At 36.8% G+C, this 14,339-nt stretch overlaps 1 protein-coding gene and 1 long non-coding RNA gene across 5 annotated transcripts in view; one reads left to right on the top strand and one right to left on the bottom strand.

The window, feature by feature from the left end:
* Positions 1–14,339, top strand: part of LOC140526962 (utrophin-like) — a 90,194-nt gene that overhangs the window by 49,615 nt on the left and 26,240 nt on the right. For all 4 annotated transcript variants that reach the window (XM_072643578.1, XM_072643579.1, XM_072643576.1 and 1 more), the window contains 5 exons: positions 1,011–1,204; positions 2,529–2,637; positions 4,503–4,702; positions 8,213–8,367; positions 13,929–14,118. In XM_072643578.1, the coding sequence (XP_072499679.1) occupies positions 1,011–1,204; positions 2,529–2,637; positions 4,503–4,702; positions 8,213–8,367; positions 13,929–14,118 (848 nt within the window). The remainder of the gene's footprint in view (positions 1–1,010; positions 1,205–2,528; positions 2,638–4,502; positions 4,703–8,212; positions 8,368–13,928; positions 14,119–14,339) is intronic.
* On the bottom strand, positions 2,812–4,509 carry LOC140526966 (uncharacterized). Its single transcript, XR_011974625.1, has 2 exons — positions 3,185–4,509; positions 2,812–3,100 (listed from the first exon to the last, which is right to left on the bottom strand). It is a non-coding gene; the product is annotated as an uncharacterized lncRNA (long non-coding RNA).

Below are 14,339 nucleotides of genomic sequence, written 5' to 3'. Positions count from 1 at the left end.
GAAGAAACAACTTAATGCTCCCAAACATTATCTATATTTATTAACCCACAATTATATGAGCTGGAAGAGTCGGAAGAATGTAAATTGAGGAAGATTCAAATTAGTAGAAAACCAAGAGAAGTGATATAATAAAAGCAACACTGTAAAGGCATATATATTTGCAAAACTGTGGAGCTATGATCAATAGAGTTGATATAATTCATGATTCCAGTTTACCAATGATGTACTATCCTCTGATAGAGAGGTAATGGGTTTAGGGTAAAGAATAAGTCATAAATACTTTTGTATATATCCAATGCTTGATTATGCCTATTTTACAAGAATTTTTTTTCTTTCCTTTTTTTCTTAATGACATGGAAGGTGGGAAGGGAAAAAATACACCTCTAGTAAACAAATTAAAAATAGAGAACTGGGGTGGAGGTGCTTTTACAGATGTGGAATGGCATTGGCATTCTCTTTCAAATGATTTCATCATATTGGTTTTACTTCATTTTTTTTTGTAAGAGAACTTTTTAAGAGTGGGGACAATTTGAAAATGTTTATAACATTAAAACAAAATGAATTAGTAGAATAAAAAATGTTGGAGCTGAGAAAATCTGAATTTCCGAATTTCAGGTCTTCTGAATTTCTCACCAGCGATAATTCCAGAAAATCACATTGTTCCTCAAAAGTGGTATAACATTTCTATTAGAATTTATATTTTTTGCTAAATTCTTTCCTTCCAAAAAAACCCTACATCCCACATACTTCAAATATCCTTATTTTATAGATGAGTAAATATGATTTGCCCCAAGTCACAGTAGTAATAGGTACCAGAGTTGGGACTTGAACACAGATCTATAAAAGCCTTATCTCTCCAGTTCTAATGCATATTACAAAGTGAATATGAATTAATAGATGACTAGTATGTAAAATGGAGATTTTCTTTATTAAACTGCTCAGCATTTTATTTGAAAGATTAAAAGAAATCAGTAGCAAAATCTCTTCTGGATCTATTTGTATTTCTTTAGATCATCCTGCCACCTCCGAAATTACTAGTGAGACACAGTCATCTCTAGAACCAGAACTTTCCTCGCTTCCCGATCTAGAAAAAACTGCGACAGAACTAGCTGAATGGCTTATGTGCATCGAACGAATGCTGAGGTCCAGCGTTGTCAAAGTTGGAAATACGGAAGAGATCAAAGAGACAATTGAACGTATGAAAGTAAGTATGTGGTGTAAAGTTGAATGCCAGAATTATAAAAGCAGATAAGACTGACCTAAAAAGTCTCCATTTCGTTTGTGGTGCTAACTGTGGGAACGTAGAATTTACAAAGCTTTTACAACAAGGAAGAAGAAATCTTCCCACTTAAAGCAATTGAGTTTCATAAAATCCGTGTTAACCCAATTAGGTTTTCGATGCACCCATGGATTCATCTGCTGATATATGAATGGCTCAAATCAGCATTCATCTCTTAGATACTTATTTGCAAGGTGCTGCCTATCTTGAAGATATGAACGTATTCCCTACCCTCAGTATTAAAACCTAGTGTTTACTTTCTAGCAAACTACACACTAGTTGAGTCTGGAGTGTTTTCCTACCTGCGGTACACAATAGAACGTAACTGTGTGTTGAATACTACATTCAAGGTCATTGTATTTCTAGAATTTCATGAAACTTTGAATTTTCAAGATTAAATTACTTTTTACATCCTCATTCAGAGAGACTGTTTTCCTTAAGCATAAGACTTTTGTGGGTAGGCTGATATTTGAAAAATGGAAATTTTTTCTTTGGAAAAAAGTTAATAGTGTATTAGTATTCTGTGTTGTAGTACCGTCTTCCTGCTCCAGCATTACCTCAGTTCTTTTACCAGCCATTGGTAAAAACCTTACACTGTAGTCCGTATTTTGTGTTTATGATCATTATTCTTGAAACATGAATTGTTCTCTGATTTCATCCTCTTTTCTTTCAGGATTTATCAGTTTTATAGAGAACAAAATCAGGACACTTAATCAGTGTTAAATGGTACAAAAGCTTCTGAAGCAGCAGTTCATCATTGATGTGTAATTAATCTACAGTTCAGAAGCTCATTGATACACTTGCACTCTTTAATCACCTTAATAATGCTTGGTCAATCTTGTTTTTTGTTCTTTCTTTAGCAGTACTGGGAGAGTCATCTTAATCACATACGTGGATCTAGATAAGTTGAAGACTGTCTTTCTGGAAAAAAGTCATGAGATTCCTTAGCATTGTTTTTATTAAACTAACATTTGTGCTATATTATAATACGTAGGGACTGTTTTAGAGTGAGTTTCATGACCTAGGAGTTTGCTGTACCAAGGAAACCACCGGTCTGGGATATTGGCACCTTCTCAGGTAGCCCTAGAGACTTGCCCAGAGCACTGCTTGACTGCCCTGGGATCCAATAGCCCAGGAGGAGTCAGAGGCAGCTGGAACTTCTGCCTTGCTGACTTTTGGGGTCAGCCCTCTCTCCATTGTTCCCTAGTGACTCTCAGTACAAAATGTAATATAATTTCTTTTTCATTAGATTACAAAGGCTGACTTAGAGCAGCGCCACTCCCAATTGGATCGTATTTTTACATTAGCCCGAAATTTGAAGAGTAAAACAGATATAAAAACAGCCATCATCGAAAAACGTAAGTCTCTTGCAGCTATCTGTCGTCGTCTGTCCTCACTTTGTAAACTGTGAATTTCCTCACTTAGTAAATCCTACTAATATGTGTGTATGTAACATATATGGATAATGTACATCTTTGTGTGTGTGTGTATACACATCTGTCTCTAGATATACACACATTACACATGATACATATATACAAACACATTTTTATTTGGGTTGACACATTTTGATGTATAGTACATTTCTTTATATTTTAGTTTTGTCCTTAAAATTGAGACTGTATAATAGTCTTTTTAGGAGTATTTATTTCCCTCAGTGTCAAGTACCAAATCACTTTTGCTTATGTGAATTCTGAATGTCTTTCTTTTGAGTTGTATACTGGTATGTCTCCCCAGGGCTCACTTGGATGCTTCTTCAGGTCATGGAGGTGAACCAGTGTCCTTTTCTGTTGAACTTTCTATGTTTAGCAAAGGAATCTCCTGACAACAAAGAAAAAAATTTTAAAAGTCTCCAGAATTCTTTTGACACTCAGAAGCAGAAGAACCCTTATTTTCCAAACTTACAAATTTAATGTTCAGAAGGATTTCTTTTGCTCGTGTTGCATCATCAGTGTTAGGAGGTAGTAGTTGACTGGAGGCACTTGGAGCATGGCCCTGTGGATAGAATACATGTGCCTTATATAGCCCAGCTACATTGGAAGAGACTCATCACCACATTGTCTGCAACAGGATGCATTCTTCTTCTATAGCAACTCTCTTGTCTCCTCTGCATTGAGTGGTTGTGAGCTGGATCAGTGCAGAAACGATAGTGGTGTCAGTATCAATCTTTGAATATCAAAATGTACTGATTTAAAGCAGGCGTTGATTTTCACTTCATGAAGAGTACCTTGGATCGTGAGAGATTATAATTATTTACACTTTAGGTTTATTTTATTCCCATTTATTTTTAAGCAACCAAGAAAATAAAGACAGGGCCACAGGAAAGTGCTGCTATAACTTAAGTATCACTCTTGAGCCTCATGTCACTGATGGGACTGAAGTCAATTGTTTTAAAGGGTCTGTTAAGATTGTGGGTTAAGGTAGCAATCATTTAATTGGCAAAGTTAATTTACCAAATAAATCCTTGTAGCCTTAAAGAATCTTTGTATCTCTCGACTTAGTTTTATCACTTACGTGGTAGATTCCGCCCATTTTCTTTTTGTTTTGTATTCCTTTGAGCTATAGAATGCTGGAACAACATCACTTTTGACTGTTCTTTAATATTGCGGCCACCCCCCACTCCCACCCCCTTCTTTACCCTGCTTGGATGTGCCTTTTTGTGACCTATCTCTACTGTTCTGCTTTGTACTTTTGTCTATCTTGTGAATCCCTCTAAAACCTCCTCCTCAGTGGTGTCATCCCATCCATTGTCATCACTTGTTTCAAGGACCAAGAATGACCTCCTTTTCTATTTTCATTTCAGTACTTCATTTATAAAATTCCTAGACCCTGCCTTCCCACATTAAGTGTAAAGCCAAGTAGGGGTATTTTTTTTTTAACAGGGATCTATCGACTTTTTAATATTCCTTGACTGGTTTAGTTTAGCTTGGAGTTGATTATTGCTTTTTCAGTGATTACCTTGCTGTGTACTGTTACCCTCTAATTTTGGATTTGTATTTTCAACAATTTGTAATGTCAACAGTTAAGATGGTGCTGTTCTGTCCTTCTCTCCCTTTAGGGACATTTCTTACAATTTACCTATATAGGCATGTTGGATTCCTCTCTTGGATCGAACTAGAAATCTTTTTGTTTTATTTGCCAGATTTCAAACATCAATCAGTTTATCACTGATGCTCAGTTCATATGAACTTTGAGGTCTAACTTTTTGCATTGCTTCCCATAGTTAATGAAGTCAAAATTCAGTGGGCCAGCACTGAATTTGCTGTGAACTCAAGGCAAGAGCGGCTGCAAAACATGCTTACGGACTCCCAACGTTGGAGAGATTTAAATAGACAAGTCCAAGAACTTGTAACCGAATACAAAGCCAAACTACTTAGTATCTCAGAAGAGGAACCACTTGTGAAGCAAATTTCTCAGAACAAAGTAGGATTTACCAGATTGTTTGCATTTCTTTTTCTTCAGTGAAGTTTCATTTTGTTTGTTTCCTATGAAGTCTTTCTGTATTTAGGGTTCTGTGAGATATATACATATTTAAATTGTGTACTGCATTTTCATTATACATCAGATACATGTGAAGATTTATTGTGTACACACATCCAAAGAGAATCCTCTTTTTAGGGCTTCTTTGGTGAGTTAATGCCAAAAAATGTTTAACGCTTAAATAAAAAAATCCATCATTTCATGCAATTTGTCATTGTGGAAAAGAGGGCTGGACTTGAAAACCAGAGAGACCTGTGTTCTATACCTGTTGCTCACACTGAATGAGTTTTTTCTATAATTATGGACCTTGTGTGTAAAAAAATTTGAGCGTAATGGGATCTTTTACATTGATCATAATTTGACTTTTAATTTATTTTTGCCTCTCATGGCAAAAGAGACAGAGTTGGATTTCCATACACATTTTTTGCATTTAGCTTATGTTGACTCCATACTGAATTATTTTACTTTTGTGATCCTTCTCTTTCCCCGTTCTCTTGAAAAGTCTCCAAAAGAATGCAATCCCTGGATAATTCATTTGTGAAATGTGATTAAAATATTAAGGCATTAGATAATAAGTATAATGAATGCAATTTAGGGTACTGCAGTCTAATCATCAGTAGAGTTGTTTTGTTTCCATTGCTTCAATTGGATACATGCATTACAATTGAAAGGAGTGAAATCTGTGATTGGTAAATGCCAGGCCTAGAGGCCTGAGGGCTACCCGAGTCTTACCTTCCCTATTGCAGGTCTTCGGCTGGCCAAACCAGATAAACGTATGAGAGAAGAGACTTTCCAGAGTCGAACAAGGGTTAGGCTTTATTCAGGGTCTTGGTTACATGTGCAGGGGGAACTCTTCCTTAGGAGAGAGAGAGGAATCTCCCAAGGAGGCAAAGATCTTACAGCAAGAGAATGAAAGCAGAAGTGGAAGTGGAGAGAGAGGGGAGAGGGAAGAGCGAAGAGAGGAAAGAAGGAAGAGGGGCCTTCTGTCCTGTAAGGGCCCCTCAGCGCTAAGAGCTTTCAGGCTTTCCTGACCCTACTTAAGCTCTCCGGCCATGTAGTTTGCACCTGAATACCTTGCCTGTTAGATAACAATAGGTGTGCCCAGATCCGGGTCAGTCTCGAGGGCGGGGATGCTCCTCCCATCACGTTTCTCACGGGAAGAGGCGGAAATACACGAGATAGCTCGGTCTCACTCCTCGATTCCCTGCTGTTTTCTGGGACGCCTCATGAGAACTCTAAGATTTAGAAGTTCCCACCTTTACCCGCCCGAGACTGTCCACATGGAATTGAGCTTCCACCCGCAACAGGTAAAAGATTTTGCTTCTTTTTGTATCCCCAGTGCTTTCGTCCATTGCCTAACCCCTAGTGGGTACTTCATGAGTGTTGGTTGGTTAATTGATTTTAAAGTAGGGAAACAAAAGTCCACTTATAGTCAGTGTCTGTAGTTTATCATTAGTGTTTTACCAAATCTCAAAGCCTATTTGATGGCCACCTGTTTGCTAACTCCAGTGGTAGAAGGAAATCTATAGTGGGCTCCGAATAGATTTCGTGTTGAATTGTACATTGTCCCAAGTGTTTATTTTTTTTCTCTTTTTTAGATTTTGGAACAGAAAACCTGGGATAAATAATAATAATAATAGTAAAATTCCCATTTTCCCTGAAGAAGGCATAGGCCATTGTAAGCTAAAGTACCTTAAAATATTTATTTTCTTATACCTGTAACTTGGGAACTGAAAGGAGTCATAGGTGGACAAGATAAAATATTCAAACCAACAAAACATCTTTAACTGGCGCTGCTGTGCTTTCATGTGATTGTTAAGGCATAAAGAGTATAGCCTTGTAATGTTTTTCCTATTGTTTTTGCTTGAGCAGCATTTTTCTTTTTGTAGAGTTGATTTTTTCCAGGGTTTATAATCCTGATGTTATCTCAGGTACCTCTTGTAAGAAAACAGTTTTAAAAAATTATTTTCTGGACACTGCAGGTAAACTGCTATGTCTTTAATTTTCTCATGTAAACTGAACTTTATTGTACCAGCATGAACTATTGGCTACCACCATTCTTTGATGATCTGTTGGAGAAAAATAGAACTGAATTATCAAACTTTTACGATATTTTAGGGAATTTTTAAATTGCTGTCGTTACTACTTTGTATATGGACTTTTTGTGTGCTTTATTTGAAAGGGAATTTTCTATAGAAGCAATTGAAGAACGTTGAGAAATCTGGTTGAATATTTAAAGCAGTGATATGCTGGTAAACATTTAACAACTGGCTCCTTGGAAAAAGAATGTTTGCCCCATATACTGTAGCATTAAATTTTTGTCTTTAACTTTCCTCATTCTAAACAAGTATCAGAACTGTCAACCATGCCCTGATTTCTAGCATTTGCTGATTTCTAATGTATAAATCCTCATACTGAAAATTTAACAATTGTGCCTCCCTGGTATGAGTTCAGGCTGCCTCTAGCACACCTGCTTTAGCATAGTCTAAATTTTCTTGTACTATTACATAATATGGCAGTTTTCAGAGTGTAGTCTGGCTCCACCAAGGATGTACAAAACCCTTTGATGGGATCAGTGAAGTCAAGGCAATTTTCATAATAGTAAGAAATTTCAATTTCAAATATGTTAACATTGACGTATGTCAATAACCGCTTAAACAAAAAAGCTCTATGTGTGTGATGGCTGTAAAGGAGCCCTCAAACTACGGGTGTAGTATAAAGAGAAATAGACTGAAAATGCCTGGTCTTGAATTGGCCACTCATCATGAGATCTTGAGCAAGTAGATTCTTCTTTCTTGGTCCCAGTTTCTATATCTGTGTAGGACCTGCCTTTCCTACTTTGAAGGACTGTGGGGTGGACCAAATGACAGAAAGAATGTAATATGCTTTTCAATTGCATAAAATTAAACACCAGCTTCTGAGTATGTATATCTAGGTGGTATATCTCTACTACTACTTCTTTGTTTTTTCTTTTTCCCAGTAGTTTCATATTGTATAAAACTTGAGAATAGATATACTGAATTAATGGTTATTTTTAATATTTTTCTGATAGAAAGCAAGAAGATTGCTGTCTTTCTTTTATTATTGGTAAACCTTTTAGTACTCTATGGTACTACTTCTTATAGTATTCTGTGTATATGTACTGTATCCATGTGTGATGTATGCATTTGCCTCTTCAGCTAAAAAACTGCAATTTAATATTAGAAGATATTTTAGATCTATTCAGAAAGTGCATGCTTATGGAAACTAAATTAATAGATAACTATTTAGATTATTTTTATTTTGCTAATATTCGTGGTATTATACAAACTATGCTAATCACTGATAGAACTCACAGTGCATTCAGGGTATGAGAAAATTAGTGTTAAGATAATTTGGATGGTCTTTTGTTATGATGTACCTTCCATCTGTGACCCCACTCATGTTATTTTTTCCCCCCAAATTGCGCTTTAGGCATTATTCCAGGATTTAAATAAAAACAAAGCTACTATAAAAATTTATGAGAATCTGTGGAAGAGATTGGCGAAGACGTATAGAACTGATGATACTAGGGCATTAAGGAAAAATGGTGATGACTTCAATGCAGCTTGGGCTAATCTCAACCAACGGTAATTTAAAGACTTTATTGGTTAATATTACACAGTCAATGTGGAATAGAATTTCGTCGTATTTCGTAAGTAAATGCATTATCCAAAGACTTAAGCTATGGTTTTCAGAGGTATATACAACCATTTTATTGTTGTTCAGTCATTCAATCATGTCTGACTCTCTGTGACCCCATTTTGGGTTTTCTTGGCAAAGATACTGCAGTGGTTTGCCATTCCTTCTTCAGCAGATTAAGGCGAACAAGAGGTTGAGTAACTTGACAGGATCAGTGTGTGAGACTGGATTTGAACTCAGGTTTTCCTTATTCTAAGCCCAGCACCCACCAAGCCATCTAGCTTGTCTCCATGCCACCATTTATTTATGACTTCTTAAGTCTTTGTCATTAACAAGCAAATCAGTAAGCATCTATTGAAGACCTACTATGTCCCAAATGCTGTGCTGGCAGTACTGGTGATAAAAATGCAGAAAGGAAGCAGCTACTGTTCTCTTGGAATGCTCATCCTATCAAGTGCTTGTCATTATTAATAACAATCATTATTGTTCTAGCTACTGGGCAAGATTAAAAAAGCAGGTTTTATACCTGTCCTCCTTAAGTTTGCCTTTTTTTTTTTTTTTTTCGATTCCTTTTGATAGCAAACTGGACTAATATTATGTGGTCTATATCGTATTTTTAGAGTGACTCTTGCCTTATCTTTCTCAAACAAGCATCTGCCTTGGAATTTCTCCCTAAACAATTATCAGAGTTTGTTATTCATTCCATTTTTGTTTGCTTTGTTTTCCTATTTCTCTCTGCATACTTTGTTCCAAACATTGCCCCACTGCTTTGATGCTGTGGAATGCTATATATGAGTAAATGCGTATAGCTGATCTTTATTGGGAAAGTTTCCTTTCCAGCAGTTCCCTTTAACAATGAAGTTCGATGTCTCTACCTCTCACCCTTCCCCCCGCCGCCCCAAAATCAATAATCACATCTTAGTATAGAAAGCTAGATAGAAGATTTGAGTCACTATTCTGTTACTCTCTGTACGTTTGTGGGCATATCATTTTTTACTAAGTCTAAATTTACTCCTATGTCAAGAAAATGAAAACGAACACTGTAATGCACTTTTCAATAAAGCTAAGTCATTCTTGTCTTTCAGTCCTGGTAGGTCAATTTGGAGAGCATCTTATCTGTGTGGGAAATCGTTGTCTTCAGCCTCAGTGAATACTTGGGTTTCAAGAACCACAGTCTTTAACTTCTGCTTAAAATTTCTTTCTTATGCTTGTCAGTGCTCCAAAATATTTCCTTGTTTCTTGATTCTGAGAATGACTCAAAAGGTCTAAGTGCAATTAGTCTCTCCTCTTCTCAGACCTTTGGATACATGATGTGATTTACTTTGTGGTATTTTGATTTCAGCATTCTGCATTTGACTAAAGTGGATAATGTTGGACTCCTTTGCAATTCATATTCAATTCATAAAGCATAGCCAGCAATTTAGAAATGATAGTAAGTTGTTTTTCCTTTTATTTTTGCAACAATCTAGAAAACAAATTTCTGTAGCGATTCTGCAGATAGAATTGTTGTTCAGTCGTCTCTGACAGATCCCTTGGACCATAAAGTCCATGGAGTTTTCTTAGCAAAGATATTGGAATGGTTTGCCAATTCTTTCTGCAGTGGATTGTGGCAGAGAGAGGTTAAGTGCCTTGGCCAGATTCACACAACTAGTTAGTGTCTGATGTCACATTCGAACTCGGGTCTTCCTGACTCCTGACCCAGCTCTTTATCTGTTGGGCCATCTAGCTACCTCCTATAACAGTGTTGTAAGGCAAATTAAAAGGTATGAATATGGTTGAAAGAGATTAGACTTTGGAAGAAAGAAATCTAGTGCAAATGCTATGTTTTGTAAGAGATTTTTAGGAGAAAAAGTATGTAATATTAAGTTCTCTGTGGCTCACTGGAGGAAGGTTCTGTTTTGATATTACATCTGTTGGATATGACAGTGGGTTTGGATGCATGAGCTATAACCCATGTCTGAGAGGAAAAGAACCGCAGGATGCCCTCGTTAGCAAAGAAAGATGCTCCTTAAATATAGGTTTCCTACATAACAGCACCATTTGAGGAGTAATCTAACCAGTGAAGACTTTTGCAGAGGATAAAACTTTCTAGAAAAATCGACCACTTAGGAATATAGACCTGCTTTATTTAGGACCTCTAAATCTTTTTTCCTTTGCTTTGTAAATATTTTAAGACTGCATACAGCAATAGCTGGGTTAGATAGAGTAGGCAATTAAAAATGGATTATACTCAAAGATAATACTTCCTCTCTCATAGCAGGGGAACACAACACTCACATTTTCATTCAGTTGTGATAATGCGAAAGACAACTACTCTTTCATCAACAGGATTTTCAAAACTTGAACTTATTTTTAAATGGATATATGGTAGTTTATTGGAGCATCATGCTTATTGGAGACATATATATAGTCACGTTGGTTGAAGTCTTTCAAATGGACATGACCTTCCTTCCCTCTTTCACCAATTCCTTCCTTCCTCCTCCCATCCTTCCTTCCCTACCTCCCTCCCGATCCCATCCCTCCCATTCCTTCCTTTCCTTTCTTCCTCCTTTCTTCTTCCCCCACCTCTTCCTCCCTCTTTCCCCAGTTCCTTCCTTCCTCCTCCCATCCTTCCCTCCTTCCCTCCCTCCCAACCCCATCCCTCCCATTCCTTCCTTCCTTCCTTTCCTTTCTTCCTCCTTTCTCCTTCCCCCACCTCTTCCTTGCCCCCCTCACCTCCCTTCCTAAGTTTGAAAAAAAAAATGTACATAAAGTAATAGAAAATCCTCAACTATCCCAGCTGCTTGGGAAATCATTTCTGCTTATGAGATTTCTAGATAGTTGAGTATTTACCCATTTAACTGCTAAAACATTTAAAACTCTTTGGCACGGATTTTTTTCTTAAATTTATTGGATTATCCTCCTGTCTTCTTAAACAGTTTATTTATTTGATAATTAGAATGATCCACAGTTTTATTTGTAAAGTGTCTTTGTAGTTACGTTTCTCCCTGGGTCTTCTTTTTTCCCTGGGGGGGTACTCTTTTCCATCATTTATTAGAAATCTTTAGATTCTTAGAAGTGGAAATGACCTTAAGTAAAAGAGTGTCAGAATGTTGGCTTCAGGATAGTTATACCCCACCAACTGTATAAACAGATCTTCTTTCCTCAACCCTCCCTCCTTTCCCTGGCCTCCTGGGTGATAGGTAGAGTTTCTATGTAGTTGATAGGGTTCTAATTAGATGAAATGTTACATGGAAACCAACAGCCATAAGCATTGTATAGTGGTCCCTGATATATGAAAGTGATTAAGAATTCTCAATTAAATCTTCTATCGATTACTTGTATATCTTCCACGTATTTTGTACCTTTGACAGAGTGTCACTGAAGTTGCATTTCACAGAATTTTTCATTTTAGCAACTTGGAATATTTTCTTTATGTCTTTCCTATTTTCTTCAACTTTACAGAGTGATGTAGAAGGTTCAGGATAAAGTAAAGTTATTCTGACTACTTAATGTCTAAATTAAATGATAAAATAACTTTTTAGAGCTATGTAGGTTTAGTCATCGACAACTAAGTCACACAGCAGTGGCTAGAATGCCAGGCCTCTAGGCAGGAAGACCTCATTTGAAATCTGGTCTCTGACTCTTAATTATCTATGTGACCCTGGGTAAGTCACTTAACCCCATTTGCCTTAGTTTTCTCTTCTGTAAAATGAGTTGGAGAAGGAAATGTCAGACCCCTTCAAGTGTCTTTGACAAGAAAACCCCTAATGGGATCATAAGGAGTTGGACGTAATTGAAAACTGATTCAACAACGGTAATATTTTATCTGTATACTATCATAAAATTCCCAGAATATGGTGAATTTAGGTCGTTAGTCATCAATTTAGTTCATTTGTTGCACAATGCATGTGCTCACATTTGTTTTCTGCCATATTAGTTGTTACAAGAAGTATATAAGGAAGTCACTAAGTTGCTGTTCACTGGTTTCAGTCATATTTGAATCTTTGGATTCAAATTGGGTTCAAATTTGGATTTCAAATTTTGGATTTTCTTGGTAAAGAGGAAACTGAGGCAAAGAGGGTTAAGTGACTCCAATGACATGTAGCTAGTCTAAGGCTGGATTTCAACTTGGGTTTTCCCCATTTTCAGCCCCAGCGCTCTTATCCACTGTGCCCCCAGCTGCCTTCAGTAGCTAATAAGCAGTTGCATGCCATTGAATTGTTGCTAACCTTTGTCTAGTTCTTCAAATCAGAAGAAATGATGTCAGATCAGGTTTTCAGGGCCATACACACATCTTTACCATAAATCCCCATTCTGATGATTCATCCAGGCCTATATATAAGTGAGTGAATCCTCAAAGTCTATGTCAGCTGAGATTTGTCCGTCCAACCCTGTAGTTGTGAAACTTCTGGCAGCAGACTGTTTAGATTTTCCAAGAACCAGCCAATCTGAATGGAGATGGCTCACTCACTGAGTAATGAAAGTCTTTATCAAGTTCCAGAGGTTTGTCATCTGTCTTGGCACAGCTAATACCTACACTCATTGTCAAAGATCTTTTGGTTTATTAAAGTGACTTCATCTCATTTCCAAGTCATAAATACATATGTCATGAGAAGTAAGAGAGCTACAATGATCCCTTCCACATCATGGGGTTTAGGGGCACAGTGCCCCGGTGATCTGAAAAATCCGCATAAAATTCTTTGGCCCTACCAGAGATGAAGTTTGAAATATTATGGTATCAAAAGAGAAAATATGTTGATCTTGTACAATACTGTTCATATATTTTATGCATTTCTCAGTCTCTAAACTCACATTTTCTGCATCGTTTGCTGGTCTTCACATGTTGTCTATGATTTCCACAGAACTCCCAAAACATTCTCACTTAATATCTTATGTACAACTGTAATATATCAAAAACTGCAATGGGAAAATCATGATGTCAAAGGGATAACTACATAGGAAATCCCTTATTGAATGAAGTCTCGTTTTTGAGGATGGTTCTTCATTTTCAAAATTGTTTCAATTGAGTTTCTCTTTAAGTCATTTTGTTTAGCTGGGAATATGGGGAGAGAAAATAACGCTTATGAAATGACTGAATTGAATGCCCTCTTTCCAATTTCCCATACAATAAGTGCCCTTTTGGGGTATGCACAAACATTAAATGTTATCCCCAAATAAGAATAATAACTCAGTTTTTCACAGGAGTGATTTTGTAATTTGAATTTTTTTGTACCTTCACAAATTAATATTCATATATGCAAATAGAAAATTCTTACTATTCTTGTTTGAAGGAGGAGAAAGCAAGTTTATAGAGGGCCAACTTTGTGCCAGGCACTGTACTAAGTGGTATGGAAGTATCTTGTTTGATCCTGAAGTGCACCAAACATATGAAGGGATGGGTTTCTCAGCTACTTTTGGTAATTGGTAAAAAGGAACATTCCTTTTTACATTATCTATTAACTTCATGTTGATCATGTACATAACATTGGACGTTATTTAAGGTTTGCTTGTCTGTTGTTGCTTCCAGCGCTCGAGGAAGACAAATTTGCTTAGAGGTGGACCTCAGGTCAGTGCAGGCCTCCTTCAAGATTATGGACAAATTATGGAATTGGTTGACGGAGGCAGAAACTTCAATTAATGTACTTGCCAATGCGATTGAGCAGGAGGATGCTTTGGAAGAGTGTGTTTCGTACAAGAAGCTGAACAAGCAGTTTGAGGTGAGTGATTCTGAAGCCAGCACATTGATTCATAGCTGCACTTTACATTGTGTTTTCTTTTTCCAATTACTTGTAAAGATAGTTTTGAACATTCACTTTGAGAAGATTTTGAGTTCCAATTTTTTTCTCCTCCTTTCCCTCTATCCCTTTGCCCCTCCCCAAGCTGGCAAGCAATCTGATAGGCTGTATGCACAATCATATTAAACATATTTCCATGTTAG

Source organism: Notamacropus eugenii, chromosome 2, assembly GCF_028372415.1.
Source record: "Notamacropus eugenii isolate mMacEug1 chromosome 2, mMacEug1.pri_v2, whole genome shotgun sequence".
Classification (NCBI taxonomy): Eukaryota; Metazoa; Chordata; class Mammalia; order Diprotodontia; family Macropodidae; genus Notamacropus; species Notamacropus eugenii.
This window is presented reverse-complemented; position numbering and strand designations above follow the sequence as displayed.